Source organism: Hydractinia symbiolongicarpus, chromosome 9, assembly GCF_029227915.1.
Source record: "Hydractinia symbiolongicarpus strain clone_291-10 chromosome 9, HSymV2.1, whole genome shotgun sequence".
NCBI classification, from domain to species: domain Eukaryota; kingdom Metazoa; phylum Cnidaria; class Hydrozoa; order Anthoathecata; family Hydractiniidae; genus Hydractinia; species Hydractinia symbiolongicarpus.
This window is the reverse complement of record NC_079883.1, coordinates 13,567,863-13,592,142: the sequence shown is the minus strand read 5'-3', so window position 1 is coordinate 13,592,142 and position 24,280 is coordinate 13,567,863. Positions and strand designations below refer to the sequence as shown.

The 24,280-nt window shown below is 32.2% G+C and overlaps 2 protein-coding genes across 2 annotated transcripts; one reads left to right on the top strand and one right to left on the bottom strand.

The window, feature by feature from the left end:
* The first annotated feature begins 1,511 nt into the window (after positions 1-1,511).
* LOC130656801 (DAN domain family member 5-like) lies at positions 1,512-8,676 on the top strand. Its single transcript, XM_057459728.1, has 2 exons — positions 1,512-1,781; positions 6,915-8,676. The coding sequence occupies exons 1-2, from the start codon at positions 1,777-1,779 to the stop codon at positions 7,366-7,368; spliced, it is 459 nt and encodes a 152-aa protein (XP_057315711.1). The 5' UTR covers positions 1,512-1,776; the 3' UTR covers positions 7,369-8,676.
* Positions 8,677-19,851: 11,175 nt separating this feature from the next.
* Positions 19,852-23,560, bottom strand: LOC130657523 (uncharacterized). Its single transcript, XM_057460510.1, has 3 exons — positions 23,089-23,560; positions 22,098-22,143; positions 19,852-20,833 (listed from the first exon to the last, which is right to left on the bottom strand). The coding sequence occupies exons 1-3, from the start codon at positions 23,395-23,397 to the stop codon at positions 20,394-20,396; spliced, it is 795 nt and encodes a 264-aa protein (XP_057316493.1). The 5' UTR covers positions 23,398-23,560; the 3' UTR covers positions 19,852-20,393.
* Positions 23,561-24,280: the final 720 nt, after the last annotated feature.

The window sequence follows — 24,280 nt, the reverse complement described above, 5'->3', positions numbered from 1 at the left end:
CCTTAGAGATATAGATTACCTGCAGGCTTATACTTTAAGATTCACCGTGTTTGGTTTTGTTGCTTGAAGCACCAAGAAGCTTGAACACTGTTAATACAGTTGTTTACTTTTTACTGAGCTGATAATGATGATGACAAGGGCCTTGCTAGGTCGCTTATAACAATTTCAACAAGATACGAATCACAACTACACAAGAGATTACGTAATTACAACTTCCCTAAGAAGTTTACTTGAGCTTCTATAATCCCAACTATTTTATTCCTACTTCTAAGTCATTGGTTTTGCTTTTATGAATTTTTTAAAAAAATGTGATTATGCTTATATAGCGAACTAACAAGAGTCAAGCCGATCCGTTGCAAATCGTTAACTCGGGTTTGAAAAACAAGCTAGTTCGCTTAACGAGTCGGCTTAACACATGTAATTGTAAATTATCTGATATAGTGGATATAGAATTGAGATAAGTTAACTCACGTATATAACCAGGATTCGATAATGCTTTAAATTAAGCTGCTGTAGGTAGAACGAGAGTCAAATAAGTTTATATAAAAAACAAAAACAGAAAAAAAAAGAATGATGAAAAAATGCAATAACCTGATTGACTAAAAAGGGGATGCTTTTCTATTGTCACCTTTTACGTGCCAAATTGAATGAAGAAAATTTATAACCAAATGGCAAATGTTTTTTAATTTGCTAAACTTAATCCACGACTCTAGCAATCCACGCAGATATACGTTAATTGAGCCCTGCGAAAATCAAAGTTACATCAATATTTTAAAAATAGGAATAAATTCTGATTGGTTTTTGAGAGTGATATTTGGTACAACAAACGCTTTTTTATATCAGCAGACCATATATTGTTCGCATTGCATACTTCTTTGTTCCACCATGGAAAAAATCAATTAGTAGCAGTTATAATCGTGTTAAAGATGGGTAGAAAAGAATAATTGTTATTTATCCTGCAATCTTCATCGTTGCCAAATTCGTTGGCACCAAATGTTTTGAGTTTTTTGAACCAATTTTCTCATAATCAATTCACGCCATATCCGACGCCCTGCTATCATTTTTCACATGTACAAGTTTGTATAAACTCTTCCCGATTTGATATGTAGTTATATTTATCCCATAATGGACACTAATTTACATATTTCCGGACATACTCTGTATTGACTAAATATTTCCGTAATCAAACATTTTAACACAAAGACAAGCCCATGGTGATCTTAGAATGCCTAAATATTATCGTATTCATGGTTACTATGACGCTTATGCGTATTAAACTATCAAGCATTTTTTTCAAATACACTGTAATATTTTATATATAAAGTATAAAATTGAGGACTCTAAAAAAACGGTTTAAAGAAGAAACTTGGCTTTATCTAAAATAAAAACGGTGTGTCAGTGACAAAGAAAACTTGTCCCTGAAGCTGTTCACGGAAAATATCAAAGAAAATTGTTTGTTTTTTTAATTGCGTCATATCGTATTTTCATTTACGTATTGCAACATAACCTTGATTCCATGCAGCACATTATTTTTTCCTTCTCTACAAAAAAGATTTGAATTGATCAAAAGCTTAGCGACATACTCCTAAGAAATACAATGAATGAATTCGGTAATTGAATTGATCATATCGGAACGTTATTTTTAAATTAAGTCGACGCAATCAGGTATTGTTAGCTGATCCTTTCAATAGGATTTCAATATCGTATGACCTTCCTACTGCTCACACCTACAAGCTCAAAGGCGGATATTCTGGCAAAAGAAGCAAGCAAGTTTTTATGAGGTATTAAAATCATTGTTACTTTGTTTTTATAAATTAATTGTATTTCAAAGTAATAATTTCTACAATCTATTTTGCATTTGTTACTGTTTCTGTGTTCTACTAGGCTTTCTATAAAAATAAAGTATTTCTAATGAGACGGAAATAAATCGGGAGAATACTCCTGTCAAACTATCTTAGGTAAAAGCTACTTTTTCTCAATTTATAAAAAAATCTTTTTTACAAATCTAGACTGTATTTGTTGTCATTTCAGTGATTCCCCTTTTCTATGCTGCATGTGCACAAAGAGGAGTTGTATTTTTCGCTAAATGGATTTCCAATTGATTTAAACAAGATTTATTTTTGTTTTGTGAATATGTACGTGTCTAGACGAAACTTCATTCATTTAAGCATCAGAATACCGAAAGAACACAACGGAGCATTGTGCTGGAATTAAGTCTGGTTTGATGAAAAGATTCTTTTCAGCATTATTGCCAGCAAACTGATGACCCACTGCTGCTGAAGTTTTTGTATGTATGTTAAAAACGCACGTAACCTTGCAGGGAAATAACATTACGTTTAAAACAGATAGAAAAAACGCTAATGCAAAAATAAAACAATGACTTTATACAAAACCCACAAAAAGAGAGACAGGGGCTAAGCCCCCCCCCCCCCCCCCCCTACTTTCCTCCTGAGGTAGCTTGGATAGCTTTAAAAGCACTTTTCTTCATTTCAATATGGTAAAACAAACCAATCTGTTAGCTCTGTTATATTGTTTTAATTGGTGAAATTCTTAAGACATTTCAAGTTACTTTAAGAATACGATGTTTTTGCCCTGTTGTCATTGTTTTTACTGTATAAAACACACCTTTTTTTGTTTAAAAGGCTGTATTACATAGTTTTAGTTACAATCTTCGCCATAAATTGTGGCAAAACTATGAATTTGTTTTGATTCCCTACCCCACCCCCCATCATTGTGTTTTTGGCCAGGCATACAAGAAAACAATTTTGATATCACGGAAAGGGCGAAATAAAAATTACTCTCAACTTGTTAGATCTTCAAACTAAAGGATTATAGAAGACTTTTACAATCAACAAAACTTTGATCGATATTTCCTGAAATTGTTTTTTCCCTTCCATATTTTTTAGCTTGTTAAAATTTCTTTTTATTTCAGTACTCTTTCAAATGATGAGTTATGCGAGATCTATTCCATATTTATTTTTTTAATTTGCGGATACGTTATTGTAAAAACAGACCATGCTTTTTAATAGTCACAAAAAAATAGAAGAAAGTAAAAAGAGGCACTGATAAATTCTATATTCCACATGGATTTTTACATCTAATCTTTCCTCCAAGATCTAAGGGAGTGCGTTAAAAACCAATCAAACTTCCCCATTCATTTGATTTTTCTATTTCGAATATAAAATAATAGATGCATAGCTGGCAATTAGTTGACTTGACTATAATCGTACTCGACTTACCATACCAGTTGTAGCGATACTATCAAGTAAATAATGATCGAAGCAATAATTATCGCGCCATATAATATCTTGCATGTTTATCTGCATGTTTCATTGAGGGTACGTAGTTTTATGAATTCGAGATTTAAGGTGGTTGGAAAGTAAAAAAATCTGATGTTTAGTCCTTCTTGTTGAGAAAAAGAAGTAGTTTGTTTGAAAATTGCAGCAGCTGAACGTTTTTGTAACAAAGAGATCGAGCTGTAAAAAAAATTTGCGTCGTATTTTTAAAAATTTTATAAATTTTTTAACAAAAGTGCAAAATAAGCGCCTAGGCAATGTCTGCAAAAGTATATGGAACTTTCCGGATTTTATGTAGGTAGAGGAAGACCATATTGTGTAAAATGGCAATTGAAATTTATAGTTTTTTTGAAAACACAAGATTCAAGAGGCATTGAAATTAATTTTTAACTATGGAACAAAGTTTCTCGATCAACCTGCATGGCGTCCTGTCTGGGACAATTTTCTAAACCATTTGGATTTCCTTTTGCTTATCCAGGAGTTGTTGGTCGGGTTTAAAGATTAGGCGCCATGCGTTTAAAAGATGAAATGAATGACTGCATATGATTCTAATTTTCCTCTTTACATTCTTCTCGCCGTCGTTATATTACCTCAAATTTTTCCGCATAATAATTTTTTATTATTCTCTGCTCTTTAAGTACTTTAAATAAAGATCTATAAATTACAAAAATTGACATAAAAAAGATTCTCTTTTAATTTGAAATTTATGCATATATTCTTCAAGTGAGTCTCCAGCTCCCCACCAATGCTTAGTGAGTTTTATAGTTATTTTCCAGCTTAGCTTTAAAGTCACCGATTTTCATTTAATGTCAACATCCTTTTTAAAGTTGTTATTTTTATTTTTCCTCTTCTTGAAGGGATAGTTGAGAATTTGCTAAAAACATAGATGAAGGTAAGATGTATTTTAGCTCAGATTATTAACATTTTAAGAGGGTTTAACTAAATGTTAATGTTCCTTACAAAACATGAAGTGCTGCTCCGTCGTACGTCCCGTTTAAAAACGCGACGTAAGACTTACAAACCGGTTTGCTTAACGGACCCAATTAAAACGTTTTGCGCCATTTACAAACAGCCCAGCAAGGCGTTTCAAAACTGGATAACGTTTACATCACAGTTCTTTAGCCACACGGCTTTTTTGTTTAATCTATAAGCTCCTTTTTTAAAAAACAGCTTCAACAATTTTTTGTTGTCTGAATGTATTTATTTGACTTTTGTGATCCGTGCTTTACATTCTCCACCCGCAGAAATGAGTGTGCATGTCTATTGTTCTTAACGTAAAATCAAAACATTAACCCTAACGGAGCGTAGTTTATAAGAAGTCATATATTTCATTACGTAGGCAAGTAAATCAATGAACTATTGAGAATTCTTTCCTAGCTAGTGGCTCTTTTTTTTCTGTGACGTTAACTATGTTACATTACCTTCCACAGATACGATTAACATTGCTTTACCTTCCTTGTGTGCGAAACAAGCTACTATGTGGTCAGTAGATGGCTCTAATAAGCTTGCAATATTTTCCTGAACAAACAAGGAGGACCAACTAAAAGCGCTACCAACACCTCAACAAAATAATGTTTTTTCCTATAATTTTTCTTTAAAAAAAACTTATACCTATAAACAGCGTTAGGCGTTAACGGAAAATAAATAATCCCATAATGCATTTCGTCTTCAAAGCGAAGGATGTATTAAGTAAAGTTAATTGGACAGAATGCTGCATACCTTTGAAGCGTGCAGGACGGCATTGTTATTCACGTTAAAAAAAGTGACATCTCCGCATTATTTCTCATATGAGTAATGGATTAAAAAAAGCTTATGCGTAAGTGTTCTAAAGTATTTATGTGTCTTCAAACCTTTTTTAGGTAACTCGCTAATCATTGAACGCTGAACAAAACAGCAAGGCTGGACTTCTAGGAAAAGCTTTGTATGTTCATAATTTTTCTTGCTTTGAAGGCTAAAGTGTTTTAAAGTTAGCAAAGGAATTTACCTTCTCCTCCGCCGTGGAATAATGTGGCGTCTATTTTTCAAATATTACGTCTACTAAAAATTGAAAGAATTATTTGGAATATTAGAAAGTCTTAGGAACAAAAAATTTAACTTATTTTAATGTTTAAGGCTCGCGAAGCTTGATGTTTTTATTATGTCAACACGCTCTAGTTGAATCGTATAACCATCCAACATTTTTTAGCGTCATCATTGTATAATCGAACGGTCAAAAACAACGATGAATAATACTAATCCGCTGGGCTTACTCGATTTAGTTTGTGATAAGTTGTCACAATCGGCTTTTGTAAAAAGTTAATGCTTGAAGACTGAAAAATAATCTTCGTTGTGAAAGATATTTTCTTGAGCCTCTAGTTAGCACAATTAATGACATTATATATTTGCTAGACTGTACTGTACAGCTGTGTAGTTTGTGTTTGGTTTCTAATCAGCCATATATATTTCCAGACAGACAATTTTGTTAGTCATACTGTTCGTAAACATCAAATAGACAGCGGTCGAAAAGGTTAAGTCATTTCTAACAAAATGACATTGGTTACCGACTTAGCTACTTGTGATACTGAACGGATCAGTTTAGTAAAATTCTTTAGTCTATCCGATTTCAATGAGAAATATTTTGACTATTCTGAGACATTGCCAGTGTTTCTTAGACATGTGTTGTTAACGACGAGAAGTTTTGAAGGTGTTTTTCTAGACAATTTTTTTAAACGTTTCTAAAAAAGAATGTCTTTGCTCTGATTGGTGCAAATATTTTAATTAGTGTTTTTTTTTATTGACTTGTGATTGCTTAGCAGTGCTGAAATGCAAAAAGTTTTCAATTACTTAAAAGAAAAAGCCGTGAATGAACAATTAGGGCGCTCTTTATGAGCTTCTCACAAGTTTCTACATCAGAACACAGCACTGCAGTCTGTCGATTAAAAGAAAATGGAGATTTTACACGGATTTTCTTCCACTCTTTATATGTCAGACATGTTTTAGGAAGACATAATGACTAAATTAAGCGACTTTTGTTTTGCTTATAAAATGTGAGTTTTGCTCTTGGTTAATTAATGTGACATTTGAAATGCAACTGTCGGGTGTCTTAAAATTCCTTTATGTCTGTTAATGGTTTAAAGCCAATTCGGTACTATAAAAGGAAATCAAGACATTCTATTGTCTGAAGTTTGTTCTTAACATGTCTCGTTAGACTGAACGAGCCATTGTGATTTTGGGATTTCTACCGATAATCTTTATAAATGGTTTTAAATGGATTGTAATATTTCTCTTTTTTTAGTTAAATATAAGTCAACTTTGTCTTTAAAGATCATTTGTAAATTTCCTGTGTAGGGATGAGAAGTGCTTGAAGTGTTTTGCATGCATGTGTTTTGAAAAAAAAAGTTTAAAAATTGACAGAGCTTGTTGGAATGTTATTTAAAAGTTAGAATAAAGATATGGTTTTATGGGTAGTAAAGAAGATAAGAGATTGTTACCCTGGATGAGTAGCTACTAATTTCTCATAACAATGACTGCATTGAAGAGACAAGATTTGAAGAAATCTGACTTGTGATATCTTTATATGCATGCTATAAATTTTATTTCAGCTTAGATTTACAACTCTATTTTTGTTTTGTGTTTCAGGTCTAGGATAATGAAGAAAGCTGACGTATTGATTTGTAGTTTCATTTTGTTATGCATTCTCAATGCATCCCATTCCAAACCTACACACACGAAACGCTCACAGCCAACATTTGTCAACAATAGGCACGTTATGAACGTGAGTGCCCTTGAAACAACGTGCAAAATTGTCCCCTACACAATGGTAATCACCCACAAAAATTGCCATCCAAAAAAGGTTGAGGTCAATTCTTGCTATGGACACTGCAACTCTATATTTCTTCCTGGTGATAAAGGATATCAAAACACATTGAGCGTATGCACCAAATGCAAACCGAAAACATTTCACTGGAAAATAGTCAAACTGAGATGTTCTTTCTTGACTCAAAAAGGGAGGAAAGAGCACCGAAGGCGACGACGGAAGAAGTTTGAGGTGCAAATCTATGATTCGTGCCATTGTACGGAGTGTAGCTCTTAGGTTTATTATTTTTACATGTATATATATTTATTCTGGTTTAAATTATTTGAGTTTATTTTTACGTTGTGAAAAATGTATTTAAGATGTGCCCATTCTTAAATCACAGTTTTTGAACCAGTAACGTCAAATTTTTTAAGAACTTTTTTCACTATGTATACATTTTGGACATAACGGAGATATGCAATAACAAAAAAACAGCCGATAAAGTGATAAACTTATTGTAAGGGTTAAAATTATATAAATATTTAGTCGTTGTAACGTTTACTTTCGTATATTATAGAATTCTTGTACACAATAGTCAATTGTAATATCATCCTTCTTATCCACACATTCATCTAACAATCATTTCGTTTCTAACCTTTTAGAGCTCGTTGATTTGAAGCGGGCGACACATGATATGTTTAATTACAATTCGTCGATTTTTTATTTCCTTCCTTATCACATCAGCTTAAAAAGTTGTGCTTGATCTACGCGATCGAGATGGGCATTCCTTTAAAACAAAATCACCAGTTCTATATCAATATAAAAAATCGGAAGTTAAACTTCTAAATTCTTGATAAGATGACTTTAGAGGGATTCACAGAGAATTTGTTGAAATAAACTGAAGACAACCTTGATGTTAGTTAAGTTATTCAACAAGTCTTTTATTGATAAGTTTGCCTTATCTTTTACAACTAAAGTTGTCAGGCGTCTTAAAGTTTTCTTTGTTGATGTTTTAAAGCATGGATATCATAAAAAAAACAAGACAATCTATTGTCTGAAGTTCGCTTTAGATATGTCTCGTTACACTGAACGAAGCATTGATGTTAGGAATTCTACCGATAATCCCTATGAATGGATTTAATGAGATTGTAATAGGTTTGAAATTCTTTTTACATCTGTTAAAAGTTCCCTTCCATGAATTTCTTGTCCATTTTTATGAACAACCAATTCATAGAAGAGAAAAGTTCTATTCTATGAATTCTATTTAGGCCGGGATTTTTTTGTAGCTCAGAAGAAAGGTGGTGGTGGCGGGGATGGGGTGGGGAGATGCTAAAAAACCTCCCTTTGAAAGTAACGAAGGTGAAGTATTGCCACAAAACTTGACACAAGTGCTTTTCCGCACGTTGGAGGAAAATTTGGAAAGAAAATTTGGATGTCGTCATGGAGTTTAGTAGTGAACCATAAACTTTGGGATAGGAAATATTGTTGCAAACGTTTTTTTATGTGTAAAATTACTTCTTAACTAATGAGACACCATGACAATAAACGTGACACCATATTATGAACCTGACGAAAGATAGTGAAAACTGTCGGTAATAAACAAACCACCTACACGGAAAACGTACAAGAAAATAAATGCATTTTATAACCGCATAGACGTCTAGACAACCAAAATTTTAAAAATAAAAACACTTTATTTTGGCGGTTAAGTAATACTACCATCTTCAAATGCATAGCTACCACTGGAAACAAAAGTTTGTCTTGAGGAGTAACACGAGCGGCTAAATTTCTTAAATGCTTTAATTAGCCACTTCTTTAAAAAGATAATGATGATGACTTTGGCAGGATTCTTGGTAAACTCGAATTTTGTTGCACTTTCTATCATCAAGTGACCTTTCAGAGAGTTTTTAAATCAGGGATACGACAATTTCTTTAAGTTTAAGAACTGAGGCCCCAAGTTGCTTATCAAAGTAATTACTTAGTAAAAAAAAGACAAGTATTTAAGATTTGTATTTTTAGGAGTCATGCTAACCTCTTTTGCATTAAAGGATTTTTGGCTCCATTTTGAAACACTGGTTTTTACATTAAATCTATTTGTTCATTTACCGTAATTTGCAAGAATCACGGCGATAAGCTAGCTACGTCTGTTCAGGAAAGAAAGAAGGGATATAGTTAACTCACCCTTCTTAAAAAAAGCATTGTCAAGAATTTAAAGAGTTTAAATTCGCGCATCTTTTTTCCCGTATTTTATCTTCGCGCGCTTAGGTTTAGAGCACATTCAATTTTCGCGCGCTCATCCCTATGGGGAATGAGAAAAAAAACTGACGTCATTGAGTTCAAGAAGACATCTTAAGAAAGTGAAGAGTTACAAGATATTAAGTTTGTTTTATGTAAACGTGACGATTTCAATGTCTGGTTGCCGCTCAAAAGCTATATCATTTTTGGATTTTTGGACTAAAACGGATTAATGCAATCTTGCGTGGCAAAAATATTACGATACTTTAAATCTTGTTATTCATATTTCCACGTTTGCGCACTCTTATTTTCGCGTATCTGCCGCGCGAAAGATTAGTATTTTCGCGTCGCGGCTTTTCTCAAAAAATTAAATGAACGAAAAAATTTTATAAATTGACGTATATAGTAGCTATAATACTTCTTACTTACTACTAAGTCTTGATTCTCCCATTTCCGTCTAAATATATCTGTTTTATCCCCGTACAATTAGTTTATTAAGAGTAGCCACAGAACAGAACAGGAACAGAACACAGAAAGGATGAAATACTTTTTAGTCTTGAACAGCCATCGTGCATTGAAATGGCGTCGTGGAATTATACTATGTGCGAAGATGGTGTAGTGGTAGCGCATTCGGCTTCTAATCGTAAGGTTTCAGGTTCGAGTTCCCACTCCAGCGCAATTTAAATGTAGTGTTGTCAGCCCATTTGGTGCCATCTACTGACCACTAACCATTAGTATAAAATGCTCAAGGACATGAAACTTCACGTTGCTTACTTACGTACTTACTTATAGAGTACTGACGAAGTAAAAGTGCGGCTTCAAGCATTTTGTTGCATATTTTCTGTGCAATAACTGAAGGATAAAGTCATTTTGTTGGAAAATGATGCGAAATAAAAGGTATAAGACACAATTACATTTCTTGGCAAAAAAACTCAAAATCTATTTAATACTTTTGATTGGCTTTTAAGGCAAAAACAATTTTTTAAATTGATCGACCGCCATTGATTAACCCCAGGTTAATCTTGTTTTGCAGCTAGGGTGCCATGTTGCCTACAACTTTAGTCTATTGTTATGGAGGTAAAAGAATTTTCACGAAAACTTCTCACGAAAGACAAATTTCCATTATATTCGCCGTTATTTATAGCCACTTGTTCAGCATATTTTTGTAGAGAACCACGCTTCTACTAGCCTAGTTAACTAAGCTTTCTTTCAGGATATCAAATTCAGTTTCTTTCAAACAAGAGCTTAGACGCAAACAAATGTCAAAGCAAATCCATTCAATTTAAATTAAAGAAAACCCTGAATTACAATCACCCAATCAACACTAAGTCGTCGTGGTCACGTCTTACTTTCGTAAATAATTTAAAGATTGATTGTATTTGTTCAGGTGCGTGGGTCCATTTGCGCCCAAAACAAAAGATTTTCCCATATGGACTACGTAATTTTTTTTTTTAACTCACTTCGACAACTCTACCCATGTAAAAACACACTTGAGAGCGTGAAGTCTCAAAGAGCGTAAAGGCTCAAAAAATTAGCTTAACCTGCCTCTAACTAGGAGCTAGCCTTTTGCTCTACTGTAACTATTCCATGTTGATTGGTATACATTTTAAACATATCAACTTTTGTGTACATATAAATATCGTTTCTTTGCATAGGGAAAATTTACTATTTATCACAAAATGACAACATGTTCATCTTACATTCCATACCATTACCATCTCATGAATACACCACTCTGGGGAAAGGATGTGTTTGTTGCGCTGTTGATATTTTTATTGAGTTGTGATTTCATTCTGTTTACCTCTTACTAAAAGGAATTGCTGGCAATCTCTTAGAATTTAATAATATAATATTCTCTGCATGCAAAAATATGAAGTCCACCTGAGTGGAAAGTGCGTATACATCCTTGATTGTCAGATTTCTCATTTGGAATTATATTTAAGATAAATCCCCTTCTTTTCGCGCTATAATCTGCAATGCTCAATATTCCATGTTTTTGAGCAATTGAGTATCACTGAAAAAACATTATTTGTGACCAGTTGTAGTTACTCTGTGATTCGCCACGTTTGTGGTATAGCCAATGAACGTTCAGTTGATTCTTTTGTTCAATATATTTCGTAACCTGAACCATTAACAGATAATTTTACCACTGATTGGCATATGTACTTATTGTCCAAGAATTTCAGTTTGAACCACATTGTTTGTTCTGAATGTCAAAAAAGTATAAACGTGACAAATTTTGACACGAGTCCTGCTACAGTGCTCTTCATTGAATTTTCTGTACCTGTGATGAACATCTTAAAAATTCAGGAGCAAATGTTGGTAATATTGGTAGGAAATGTTAGAAAAGCAAAAAATAACATTTGTCACTTGCCGTAAAAACAGAAGAAGGTTAGCTTTATATTTGCTAGCTTTAGATTTCTAATAAAGATGGAAATAAGTAGGTTTTGGATGTACTTACCAGTAAACATCAAGAATAAGATCTAAGATAACTACGAATATTTTACGTACTATAATTATAACAGCATTTTATAACCTTCGCTTTAACGCCTTAGAACTTAAGAAATATCTGTTATGACAAACAACAATATTTTTTTCATGTTTTGATTCCCTTTTCCACAAAATACTACAATCTTCGAGCGATGAAGTTTGTTATAATAAGATGGCGGGAGATTTGAATAAATATACAGACCGGAAACAATGAACAACAAATCGGCTTTATCTTTATTTACGAATCTTTACTTTCTTTACCTTTACTCACAAAGTAAAATTTGTTCAGTACTTTCAGTAGTATAAAATAATAAAAACATTTTTCAAATGTTGTTCAACATTTTTTGCTATTTTGATCTTTAACTTTTTTTGATTCATTATTTTGTGCGTACTTACCTGTGACCATCACAATAAGAAATATATACCATAATTTTTTAATTTAGCGACCCGTGTAAAAACACTAAATTGTAAACAAATTCAGCACTCACAAGGATGTAAACAAAACTGGTATTTTTAACAGACTGTTTAATCTTTTGGCTCTAGTGTGATGTCGTTTTGCAAAGCTTTAGGTGAAAATTTATATCAAATATCAAATTTTTATAACCCTAGGATTATTTTTTATATAAAACCTTGATTTATTATCGAGTTGACTATGCCAGACGGTCTGGTCTTTAAAATCAATACAGTCATCATGAACCTTTATTCCGCAGCCGTCCCGTGCGCAGCTCGCCTCTTCTTTAATAACAGACATGATGGTGATCATTAATATTCATACAAAAAAACAACTTGTCAAGAACAGCAATAATGTCCCCTATCTGAACAAAAAGAACATGACTACACTCTGCGGAAGGGTCACACTATAAATGCTCTGTCTACAGTTTATTAAAGTCATGAAAAAAAGAAATGGACAGAAAAAAACATGTTTTTAATGGTAATACTAAGAAAATTAAAAAAAAAATTTTTGAAGCCTCTAAATGTGCAAAGGGTGGAAATGGAATTTAGGGTTGGGAAGATGCTTATAGCGAAACAACATACAAAACTGATTCATTCGAACTCCCAGCTATGTGCATGCAGTTTGCTTTATAATTTTGTTATCTTACACTGTTTACTTTTTATATAGTTTGACTACGTCTTAACATGACTACTATATTAGATGTGTGTTGAACAAGAGCCTTCTTTTACTAGTAAACACTTATTTAACGAAATAAAGAAAATATGGAGTCTTAAATATGTCCACACAAAATACTGGAAACAAACAGATTTTTAATCTTTGTGTAACACAACACTTTCCTGTAACGAGTGTAGATTATGGGCTCATAAAGAATGTGAGCGTATTTCTGATAAAAAATATCAATAATTTATAAAGACTCCTGAAAATAGACTGTTTTTCGTGTGCAGTTTCTGTCTTTCTCCTTATTTGCCTTTTGCTAATGAAGAGTCATTTGGTGACGATTATCCGGACAACAGCAATATTACCATTGATGAAAACTTTGATTTTGAGGCAATCAGAAATGGGAAGGGCTTAAAAATGGCCCATCTCAACATTATGTTAAACTTTTGCTACATCAAACAAAACTTGATGTATTCTCTGTGAAACCAAAATTGAACCAGAATGAAGTTAAAATTGATGGCTATGTTTGCTATAGGAATGATCAGAATAGACGAGGTGGGGGTGTCCTGATTTTTGTTAAGAAAACTTGGATAGCCACCTATACTTCGAAAATGTTGAATCACTATGAGTGAAAGTGTGCCTGAAAAAAAATTAAATCTATTTGCGTGTGGGGGGTTTACATGCCACCAGGAGGTAGTGGTTTGCAGAGTACCGAAAACCTGTGTACTCATTTTAAACAGTGTTTTAATAAACTCCCATCCAAAAAGAAAAAGAAGTTTCAATCTTGGGAGATTTTAACTGTAACATGCTTTCAAAATATGCTCTTTCCTCCAAAATAAAGGGAATTATGCTCCACTCCTTTCCTAAAACAATATATCACGGAGCCAAATCGTGTTACTGAAAATAGTAGCACTCTTATAGACTTCATACTTTCTAAACGTTCTTGTATTTCTAAAACTGGTGTCATGGATTTAGGCATCAGTGATCACAATTTAGTGTATGTGATCAGAAAATTCAAAAGGCCAAAATTTAAACCTAAAACTATCGAGGTTTGTAACTGAGAACTTCAGTGAAGAGGCTTTTCTGAAGGACCTCGGAAATTTAGACTGGCCATATTTTAATAATTATGATGACCTTGATGAAGCATGTGAGAAGCTGAATAAAAATGTTAAAACAGTGGCTGACAAACATGCCCCTTTCAAAACACATAGATTCTCTGGCCGTTTTGAGGCATGGGTCACTGATCAATTAGTAATAGCCATCAAAGAAAGAGACTTCTTAAAACGGAAAGCATCTAAAACAAAATCCATCATAGACTGGGAAGCTTTCAAACTAAAAAGGAACCAGATAATAGGTCTCAAAAACGAGCAGTATAATGACGTTTTGTAGGACTTTCAAAAACGGCCAAAACAATTTTCGAAAACCCTAAAAAACTGGTTCCTGATAAGTCAGGCAATACTACCTCAGTAAAACGAGTAGTCCAAAACGATAGTACAGAAACTTCTCACCCAAAAGAACTTTCCAAGACATTCAATTCATTTTTTGTCAGTGTTGGTGCTAAAGTAGCCTCTAAATTCTGACACTACTAATGTTAATCCACCTGTTAGCGGACACGATTTTCGGTGGGCTCGTATTGAGACCAAAAGTGTTGAAAAAATAATTAGTTCACTAAAACTTAATAAATTGGTTCATGGCTGCTAAAAGCAGGTTCGTCAGTTTTGAGTATTTATTTATCAAGTCTTTTCAACAAATCTTTATTTACTGGTTATGTACCTAAATGTTGGAAGACTAAAAGGGTCTCGCCTATTTTTAAAAGTGACAATAAAACAGATCCTACTAACTATCGGCCTATCTCCGTTTTGCCACTTTCTATGAAAATTTTTGAAAAGTTGGTGCATGAGCAAATGTTTCATTTTATTTCTGAGCACAACTTCCTCAATGACAGACAGTCCGGATTTCAAAAACTCTTTTCGACAGAAACTGCAGTAGTCAATGTCTCTTATTTTATTCTTACCGAGCTCGACTAACAAAACTTTGTTTGTGCTGTGCTCATTGACCTTAAAAAAGCTTTTGACATACCAATACCATCAAAAAGAAGATATTTAATGCCACTCACGGAAAAAGTCGAATTGTTTATAAAACGAATGCGTTGGAAAGCGATATTTTTTGAAACAAAAAAATCTGACGTAGAAGAACCAATAAAAACTAATACATATGGACTAAAAACTTTAAAATGCCCGCCACAAATCAAAGAATTGATACCTTTTGAAAACGACTTACTAGAGATGATCAAAAACGTTAAGTTCCAGTACGTACGTAACAACTTCCAAGATAGACTAAACAATGATTTGAAAGAAATCCGTAGGTCAAATAAAACACTAACAGCCGCAGATAAAACTGCAAACATGTATAAGCTTACCAATGAAGACTACAATAAATTAATTACAAATTCCATTACATCAGCCTACAAAAAAACAAACACCAATATTCACAAGCAGGTCGTAAACAAAGGCAAAGTTATTCTAAAGGGAGACAATGTTATCGACAGATTAAGAAAAAATTTTAAAACTAACTGTTTTATTACTTTAAAAGATCACAAAGAGAATTTTGAAAATAACCACACTGTACGGTTAATTAATCCGGCGAAAAATGAACTTGGACGTATAAGCAAGGAAATCCTTGAAACCATTAACAAGAAATTGGTGAAATCTCTACATGTAAAACAATGGAAATGCACAGAAAATGTTATAGAATGGTTTAACAAAATTGAAAATAAAAACAAACATAAATTCTTAATGTTTGACGTTAAGGATTTTTATCCTTCTATTAATGAAACAACACTTAATAAAGCATTAATGTTTGCCAAAACAATTGTCAAAATCTCTAAAAAAGATGAAGAAATCATAAAAAATTCAAAATAATCTTTATTGTTTAACGGTAATGACACATGGATTAAATCGAACAGTAGTTTATTTGACGTTACAATGGGCGCATTTGTTGGTCCCGAAACCTGTGAACTTGTAGGAACGTACATACTAAATCTTGTAGCTAAGAAATACAAAAAAACGATATTGGTTTGTATAGAGACGATGGATTAGCCGTGTTTAAGCAGAAAAGTGGACCACAACTACAGGAAATTAAGAAAGACATCCACAAAACTTTTAAAGAATGTGGATTAGAGTAACTAAAAAAAATTGTAAACTATTTGGATTGTACCTTCAACTTAAACAACGGAACCTATAAATCTTACCGTAAACCTAATGACGAAACCAGTTACATAAACATAGAATCAAACCATTCACCTTCAATTATTAAAGAAGTTCCAATAGCCTTAGAAGAACGACTTTCACTACTGTCTGCAAACGAAAAAATATTTTACCAATCTACACCTTACTACGAACAAGAGCTCACAAACTCAGGTTATTCCAAAAAACTTACATACACAAACAAACAAAAAAACAATAACAGAAAAAACCGAAAAAGAAATATAATTTGGTTTAATCCCCCCTACAGCGTAAATGTTTAAACAAGAATCGCAATGCAATTTTTATCGCTAATCGACAAATATTTTACTCGAAAACACAAGTATCACAAAATATTTAACCGAAACAATGTTAAAGTAAGTTACAGTTGCGTGCCTAACATGAAACAACACATAGATGCCCATAATAAAAACATTATTAACACCAAACCTTCCCAAAAAGAACAAAACTGCAACTGCATCAAAAAAGAATAATATCCCCTGAACCACCAATGCCTAACATCATGCATTGTTTACCAAGCTAATCTGGTGTCTGAAGAAAATCCACGGTATGAGGTAAATTATGTTGGCCTTAGCGAAGTGGCATTTAAAAAACGTTATGCCAACCAAAGGAAATCATTCAACACAGAACGATACATGAATGATACAGCTTTATCAAAAGAAGTATGGCGATTGAAGAAGAACAAAGAAACACCGAAAATTCGATGGAAAAATATCAAAAAATGTTCCCCGTATAAACCCAATTCGAAAAACTGTAACCTCTGCCTTAACGAAAAGTATGAAATTTTAACCTTTAAAGGAAACAACCTTTTGAACCAGAAAAATGTAACATTTCCAGTTAACCTTTGATTCAAGTTTTGCTCAAATATGTTTTACATATTGTTACAATTTCAAAAAGTCAGTTTGTTTCGGTAATAAAATTCGCATTTGACTCTGAACCTCTTTTTAACACCTTTCCATCCAGTGCCTAGGATAAATCAAAGCAATTGATGTTATATGGTATGTGCTCCTGTTAAGCAGGTAGACGATAACAAGTCTAAAATACTTTCAGTTCTCTTAGAAATCGATGTTTACAGTAGGAGATAGACTTAAACGTCTAAGGATTCTACCTCGTCTGAACGCCAAATTTATGTTAATTATATACTTTTCGATTTTGAGTGTCTCTAAGAACTTTGACTTTGTTGGAACTATTAAAGAGTAGATTTTATATACAACATCTCAATGCTCATTTTAAAACTTTTAAGAATACGAGGAAAGCTACAACTTTCTCATGCTCCTTTTAATTGTGATAAAATTTTTAAAAAAAATAATGAAACAATACCTAATCTAAAAATAGTCAAAGTTTGTTGCATAATATTCCTTCTTTCTTGTTGAGCAATATATAATTTTGTTTTAGGATATATTGATGTCAGCCTGGTTCCTATGATGAATATTCTTCTGACAATGAAAATCACCATCAATTAAAGAACACAGGAGATTCTTTATGAATCCTTATAATATTGGAAAACTGTAAACAATGGATGTACATCTATATATCAAATAGAGGGATACATATCAAAATAACTGGTAGTGCGAGAAATGATTTTCACATAAAACTATATAGATCGCAACAAGAATTACATGTTAAAGAACGTTCTGTTACTTATGCATTGAGTAGGATTTGTATATATGTCGCTTTTATATAAGAATCTTCAAATTTACCTAGTTACTAAAACTTTCTTAAAGATTTTAAAGTATTAAAATATTTTTTAAACATAATATGCAGACATGGTAAATGTTTTGATGTTATTTTTCTGATTTAATAACTTTTTCTGGCTTATTAAACTGCATAACTCATTTCTTAACATTAAAATTGATACTTAATAAAAATTGGTGCCAAACTACACCAGTAAGATTTAAGGTTAATATTAAACTGTATTTAACTTCGTAAAGGGGTAATTACTATATTTTTTTTTGTAAACGTTTGTTATACGCTGCTATCTTACACTGTAAGTCTACTGGAAAGCTCTCATACTTTTTTTTATGCTGCTTTTCTTTTTACACTTGCAGATTGATAACACAGGCTGTAATTTTCCAAAAAGATTTTCTACGTTGCATTACTGTTGACTATTTATTCCGAAAATTGTTTTGCAATGTAATTTTTTGTTGTATTATTAGTTGCACAAATTATTTTGAAACAAAGTTAGCCCCCAACTTACCGATTTTGTAAGCTGGCGATTACTTGTACTCGTATTAAATTCTTATAACGTACAAAAGATGTTTAGATGATGGTAACTAATACCAGTGTGGTATTTGATTCAAAGGAACTATGCCAACGCTAACCCTGATTCGTGTGTAATTTACTAAATGGACGCGTTTTCCATCCGTTTTAGCAAAGTTAAAAGTGTTAAAACTACGGAGGTTACTTTTATTCATTGGGCTATAAAGAAACTTTCGTTTCTAATCTAGGAAAGAGTTTTAATAACTAAAAACCTTACTTTTGGGAAGATTTTAGCTCCTTACAATAAAAACAAAAAACGCCCGCTTTACCTTGTACAACACCACATCCCTTGCCAAAAAAATCTATCAAATTTTACCTAACCAGAAAAAAATCCTAGATCCGTCCCTGCCATTATCCATGCTGAAATATTGCTAAAAACGTTACTAGCCGTATATTTGCCTGTTGGTAAGATTGAAGATTTTGCCAAAAACCAAAAAAACACGTGCAGAGTGAAAATCACAGTTAAAAACAAAAGAGTTATCGGGAAAAATTCTGAACGCTAAAATCAATATTACACTTCAACTTCAATTTCCTAATGGAGGGCGTTCAACTACGGGCTCATATGGTGGTTCACACTCACACGATCGAAAAAAAATATCTACATAATGGAGCGCTATTCAAACGATAAGCGAGGACGTGTGTCCCAATACCTCATATCTTTACACGCAGAATGAACTAACAAAAAGAATCGGAGTATACAAGAATTGCATTTTTTCGTCAACAAAAACAATTAAATAAACTGGGAAATACAATTCACAATACACACACATTTTTTATAAGAAACATATCACAAGATATAATAAGAATAGAAATAAACTGAGGGAGAAGTTTTCGTGAATAAGAAAAGAATTTTGATTTCAAAAGTTTCATCTAGAATTGAAATTGGACAACAAGCTAAGAACATCGCACAAAATTAATATTTTAGAAAGAGTTGACTGTTCTGTTAAATTGTACTTCCCATATGTAAATCTTTAAAATAATTGTGCATTTTTTATACAGTGTCCAGTTACTAAGAAAAACAAAGGTAGAACATTCTTAATACACTAGATGAAAAATTTAAATAAGACTTCAATTAAACAAAATTGAGCAGAATCTTAAAGTTTATAAAATTTCTTTGTTTTTCTTTGTATGATGGTTCGATTCATCCATACATATATAAATCACATAGGTTATAAAATTTAATAATTTTATGACATAAAAATGTTTATTTAAATACCATAACGTTAAATAACATAAATTTAAATACATATAATAATAAATAACACCTTCAACTTCTTAGTATTCCTCTTTGCAACTGATTTTTCACTAACATATGAGACTGTTTTTGTTATGTATATGAAGAGATTTGTTGTAAATTTTAAAGTAAGTAGTCTGATGAAGGGAGATGTTCATTAGAGAAAATGCAATACATAATCTCACGTTATATTTGCTTGATTGTGAGAAAGAGATTTGAAATCATATTAATGGTCTCGAACTGGTACTTTTGATATATAATAAATAAAATGTGAATTATATATACAGTGTATGTTAACTTGCATAGAGAAAATAAAGATAAAGAAAACTCCCATGACTAAATTTATTTTAAGGCCAAAAACACGTTACTTTGAGAAAAATCCTGTAGTTTTTTAAAACAATGTCACATGTAAGATATATATTTAGCATTTACATCATACATTCTTATGAAACTTTAAAATCCGACCTGGGGCTGGCTGTTCTTGTCTTTTGAGACTTTTTCTTATTTCGTTCTTAATAGTAAGAACAGAACTCCAGAATTCTGACTCATTATGTTCTTTTTATAAATTTTTGTATGAACGTAACCTCGTTGTGAGTGTCTGTTCTCTCTTTTATATGTTTGTACGTTAAACTTCAGAAAACATAGCTAAATTTCCGAATTTACAACAAACAAAATTTAAACACAAGATTTAGAATGACGGGAATTCATTATTTCTTTAAATAAATTTAAGTTAATCGCAAAACATAGCATGAACGTCTGTACATGATCTTCCTCCGTTATCATGCTCACTTCTATTTTTTAAATCTGGAATGTACCAGATCCTTAACTCATCTCCATATCTTGCTCGTATGTTCAGATTATCAAATTGAAGGTATGATGAGTTTGGATGATATCCAGCAAGAGAGTACCGAGAAAACTGGTCTGGATTTTTTGGAATTATGATTGTGTTGTCTTTGTCAGTGATTGCGGTCCAAATCCCTGAATAAGGATTACAGCCCCATCGAGAGCCAACGCTACCAGTTACGTTGTTGCAAGTCAATGTAGGTTCTTCACCCGTATGGTTAAGTTTCACCTTCGTGATGATGCCAGAATGCTTCAAAGTAAAATTTCCATAGCTACTATCCTTTGCACCAAAACAAACATTGGAAGCTTGTAACTTCCAACCGTCGGCTAGAGTATTTAATAACATAAGATTATAATCATTATTAATAAATATTTAAAGCTATATTGGATTTTATATACATAATGTGTTTTTTTAACGAAAGAAAATCAAACTGTTTCTTTATTGTGTCAAAATCAAATTATAACAATTTCTCTTAAAAGTGTAAAATTTGATCACATTTGGATCAAAGCAATCGGATTGCTGAGATCTCGCTTTTTTGAAAAGAGATCTCTGTTAGGTGAACTGATTTTTTTCATGCAATTGTTCCAGACAGGCCAAGCGGACTGAGAGATGTTTAAAGATCACTATCCCTTCTCCATTTTAGCTTTAAGGTGGCGAGATGTCTAGCCAACGTAACTGCAATCACACACAGCACGTTAAAACTTACATCAAAACTAGTTTGTCTGCATAGGAGAAGCACTGTTGAATTTCAAAAGAGTTAAAATGATTCAAATGTTAACTTCAGGTTTACAATACCTTTTAACTAAGGCATCTTGTTTAAGTTTGGATTGTTGTGAGAATTTATTAAAATATGGGAGTTTCAAATAATGTATGTCAACAGATACACAACTACAGCCTTTGTTTTAAAGCAACCTGGATAAAACAATATCATCCGCACTTCTCATTACACACCTTTTATTAGAAATCAGTTTTTTACAGCTGCCTCGATCGAAATCAATCTCAAATAAGCGCCTATGATTGTTTTTATTAAAGATTACCAATGAGGAAACAATTTTTATGCATTTTTTCATCCGCTCAGTTTAAAATGCGCGATTTTTAAAAATAATATACAGCAGTTTTCTGTTTTCTCAACTAAAATATACATCAGATAGAAGGGTGTGACAACTTAACTTGTGTTAGCGTGTTTGGTGTATTTTATGTACAGGTCTGTTTTATCATGCATCTTTCAAAAAATTCATAGAAAAATATGTTCATCACGAAATTAAGAAATTCAGAAGAAGAAAGAGATAAGATTTGGTGGAATAAAATAATTGCAAGAAATTCACACACTCGTTCTCAGGATTTTTCACTTTAAGACTAGTTACTGGAAATTAGGTTATAACGACCTTAAAGTTAAAAATCTTATTTGTCCAGTATTTTGATGCAATTAAAACTTTCAACTTTCCCTGGGGAAATGTGAATGGACAATTCAGGTCCAAACCTGAATAGGTTAATTTTACATGTTGACTAACATGAATACAAAATAAAAGCTGTATAATTGAAATAAATTAAAATAAACATGAATAAACCATGAGTACAAAAAAATCATACCCTTAGAGCACGTGTTTTTCTTCTTAGTCCCACAAGAAGATACATTCTAGAAACAAAAATGTTACTGCTCTGTTATAATAATTCGAAATGTCAGCTTTCGTTACATAATGCCTACCTTGTTTCCAGGGCGTTTGTCTTGTTGATAAAATTAATTACGTAATAACAGTTCAAGACTCTGGAGACGACCTTGAGGACGAGGTTGACATATGCCTTTTTCGAAGAACTCTGAGCATAAAAAAGCCTCAGTATGTTTTTATTTTCAACATAATGTGTACAAACACAAACATATCTTGTTGTTAGTAATCTTAGCTTCATATTATATAGTATATTTTTAAAACATATTTCTGATTTTAAATTATTCTTGCTTTTTCATACAATTTCTTCTATTAAACAACGTATATTTCAAAAATACAGGCTTCGTACCCAGGCCTTCTATTTCTTCCTTTAAGCATTAATTACTGTTCGGTTGTTCAAAAGAGAAAAAATGGGAACAAGTTTAAAAAGGATACAATAGAAAGTTAAAAAGTCGAAGTATTTCCCTCACTAACTTAAACACATTTAGAAGTTTCTCATTTTTATTTTATTTAGGTCAAGCCTTTTTAGGGGCTTTAAGAAAACCGGAGACTAAAACTGTGAGACATCAACTTTAGAATAAGAAGAACTCGTGCAGATAACTCTTAGATGAGTAACTTAAGAAACGCATAAAAATACAGCTTTGTAAATTTGTAATAAGGATATTACATCGAAATTTTTAGACCATCTATCACACAATAAGTTACCATCCAGTAGACTTGACGTCATATCCAGAACTAAAGCTTGCTAAAAATGACAAAAAGTCACCAGATTTCAACCACAGTACGCTTCAGAAGTTATTAAAATATTAGGAGGAAGAGAAGGGGGCTTTTGTAGTTCTTCCCTCACCTTCCAGACCGCCGTCCTGTGTACGAACGGGGTTAAATTATTAAATTTACTATTGATAATTTGTTCCTACCTTAAACCATTCCACTTTTTCTCCATCTGATATTTTTGGTAACTTCAACTCATCCTCACCTCCTTCTTTAACAAACCAACACTCTCCAAATGAGTTATTATCCTGTTCTGCTTTGAAATATGCCGTGTCACAAGCTTGGTCATTACGACATTTTAACAAGCAAGTAGTTCTTGTGAATCCTTTATAATGATTTGTAACTTTTCCTTTTTTGATGTCGTTAACGTTGTGTATAAAGTAAAGATTACCTTCAGTGAAAACGTATTTGATAGCAAAAAGCAATAAAATTAAAGTCAAAATTTTGAAAGCCATACTGTCTGTGTGTAACACCTCCAACGAACAGTTGAACAAAAATGATTAATGTTGTTGTGTGAAAAATCATATATGAGATAGAAACAATAACTATTGACACCCAAAATGTAACCAATAAGCAGAGTTTTTCTTTATCACGTGTCTCAAACTAACCAATGATATTGGTATATACGCTAAGGACATGTTTTTATGTTTCTTGGATTGAATTAATTATTCACTTTTATTTAACACGACATATATCGACTCCTGCGTCATTAAAATTTGAGTAAAATTATTGACAGTTGGTTCAAGGAGTAAATTCATGACCGAGTTTCCCTCAGAAGTAAAACCCTCTTAAAGTCGTACTGTATGATAAAAAAACATTTTAAAGGTAGAACGGAGCTAAATCCTACAAAATTTTGACACTGGAGAAACAGTTAGAACACATTTTATTAAAACAAAAATTTTATAAGAAAATCTTTATAAGAAAAATTTTACAAGAACAATTTTAGAAAAAAGAATTTTATAAGAAAATTTTTAGAAAAACATTATTTTAAAAATAATTTTATACAAACAATTTTAATAACTAAATACACTCGGTTTCAGGTTTTAACGATAATTGCGATTTATTAAATTTATAAAATATATTACATCCAGAACGTCTAACAAACTGATTTTTACCATTTTTAATACCAATGTTCTACTACTGAAACTTTTTTTAAATGTAATCTAAACGGCAATTATAGATCGAAAAATAAATATGGATAGTGAATATTCTTAGTAACATTTGAAATTAATGTCAAAAATAAAATAGACTTAGAAGTTATAAATTTAGAAGAAATCAGAAAATGTCCGTTTTTATCCGGGATTTCTTTTTCAATAGGAATTTATTTGTTTAACAAAT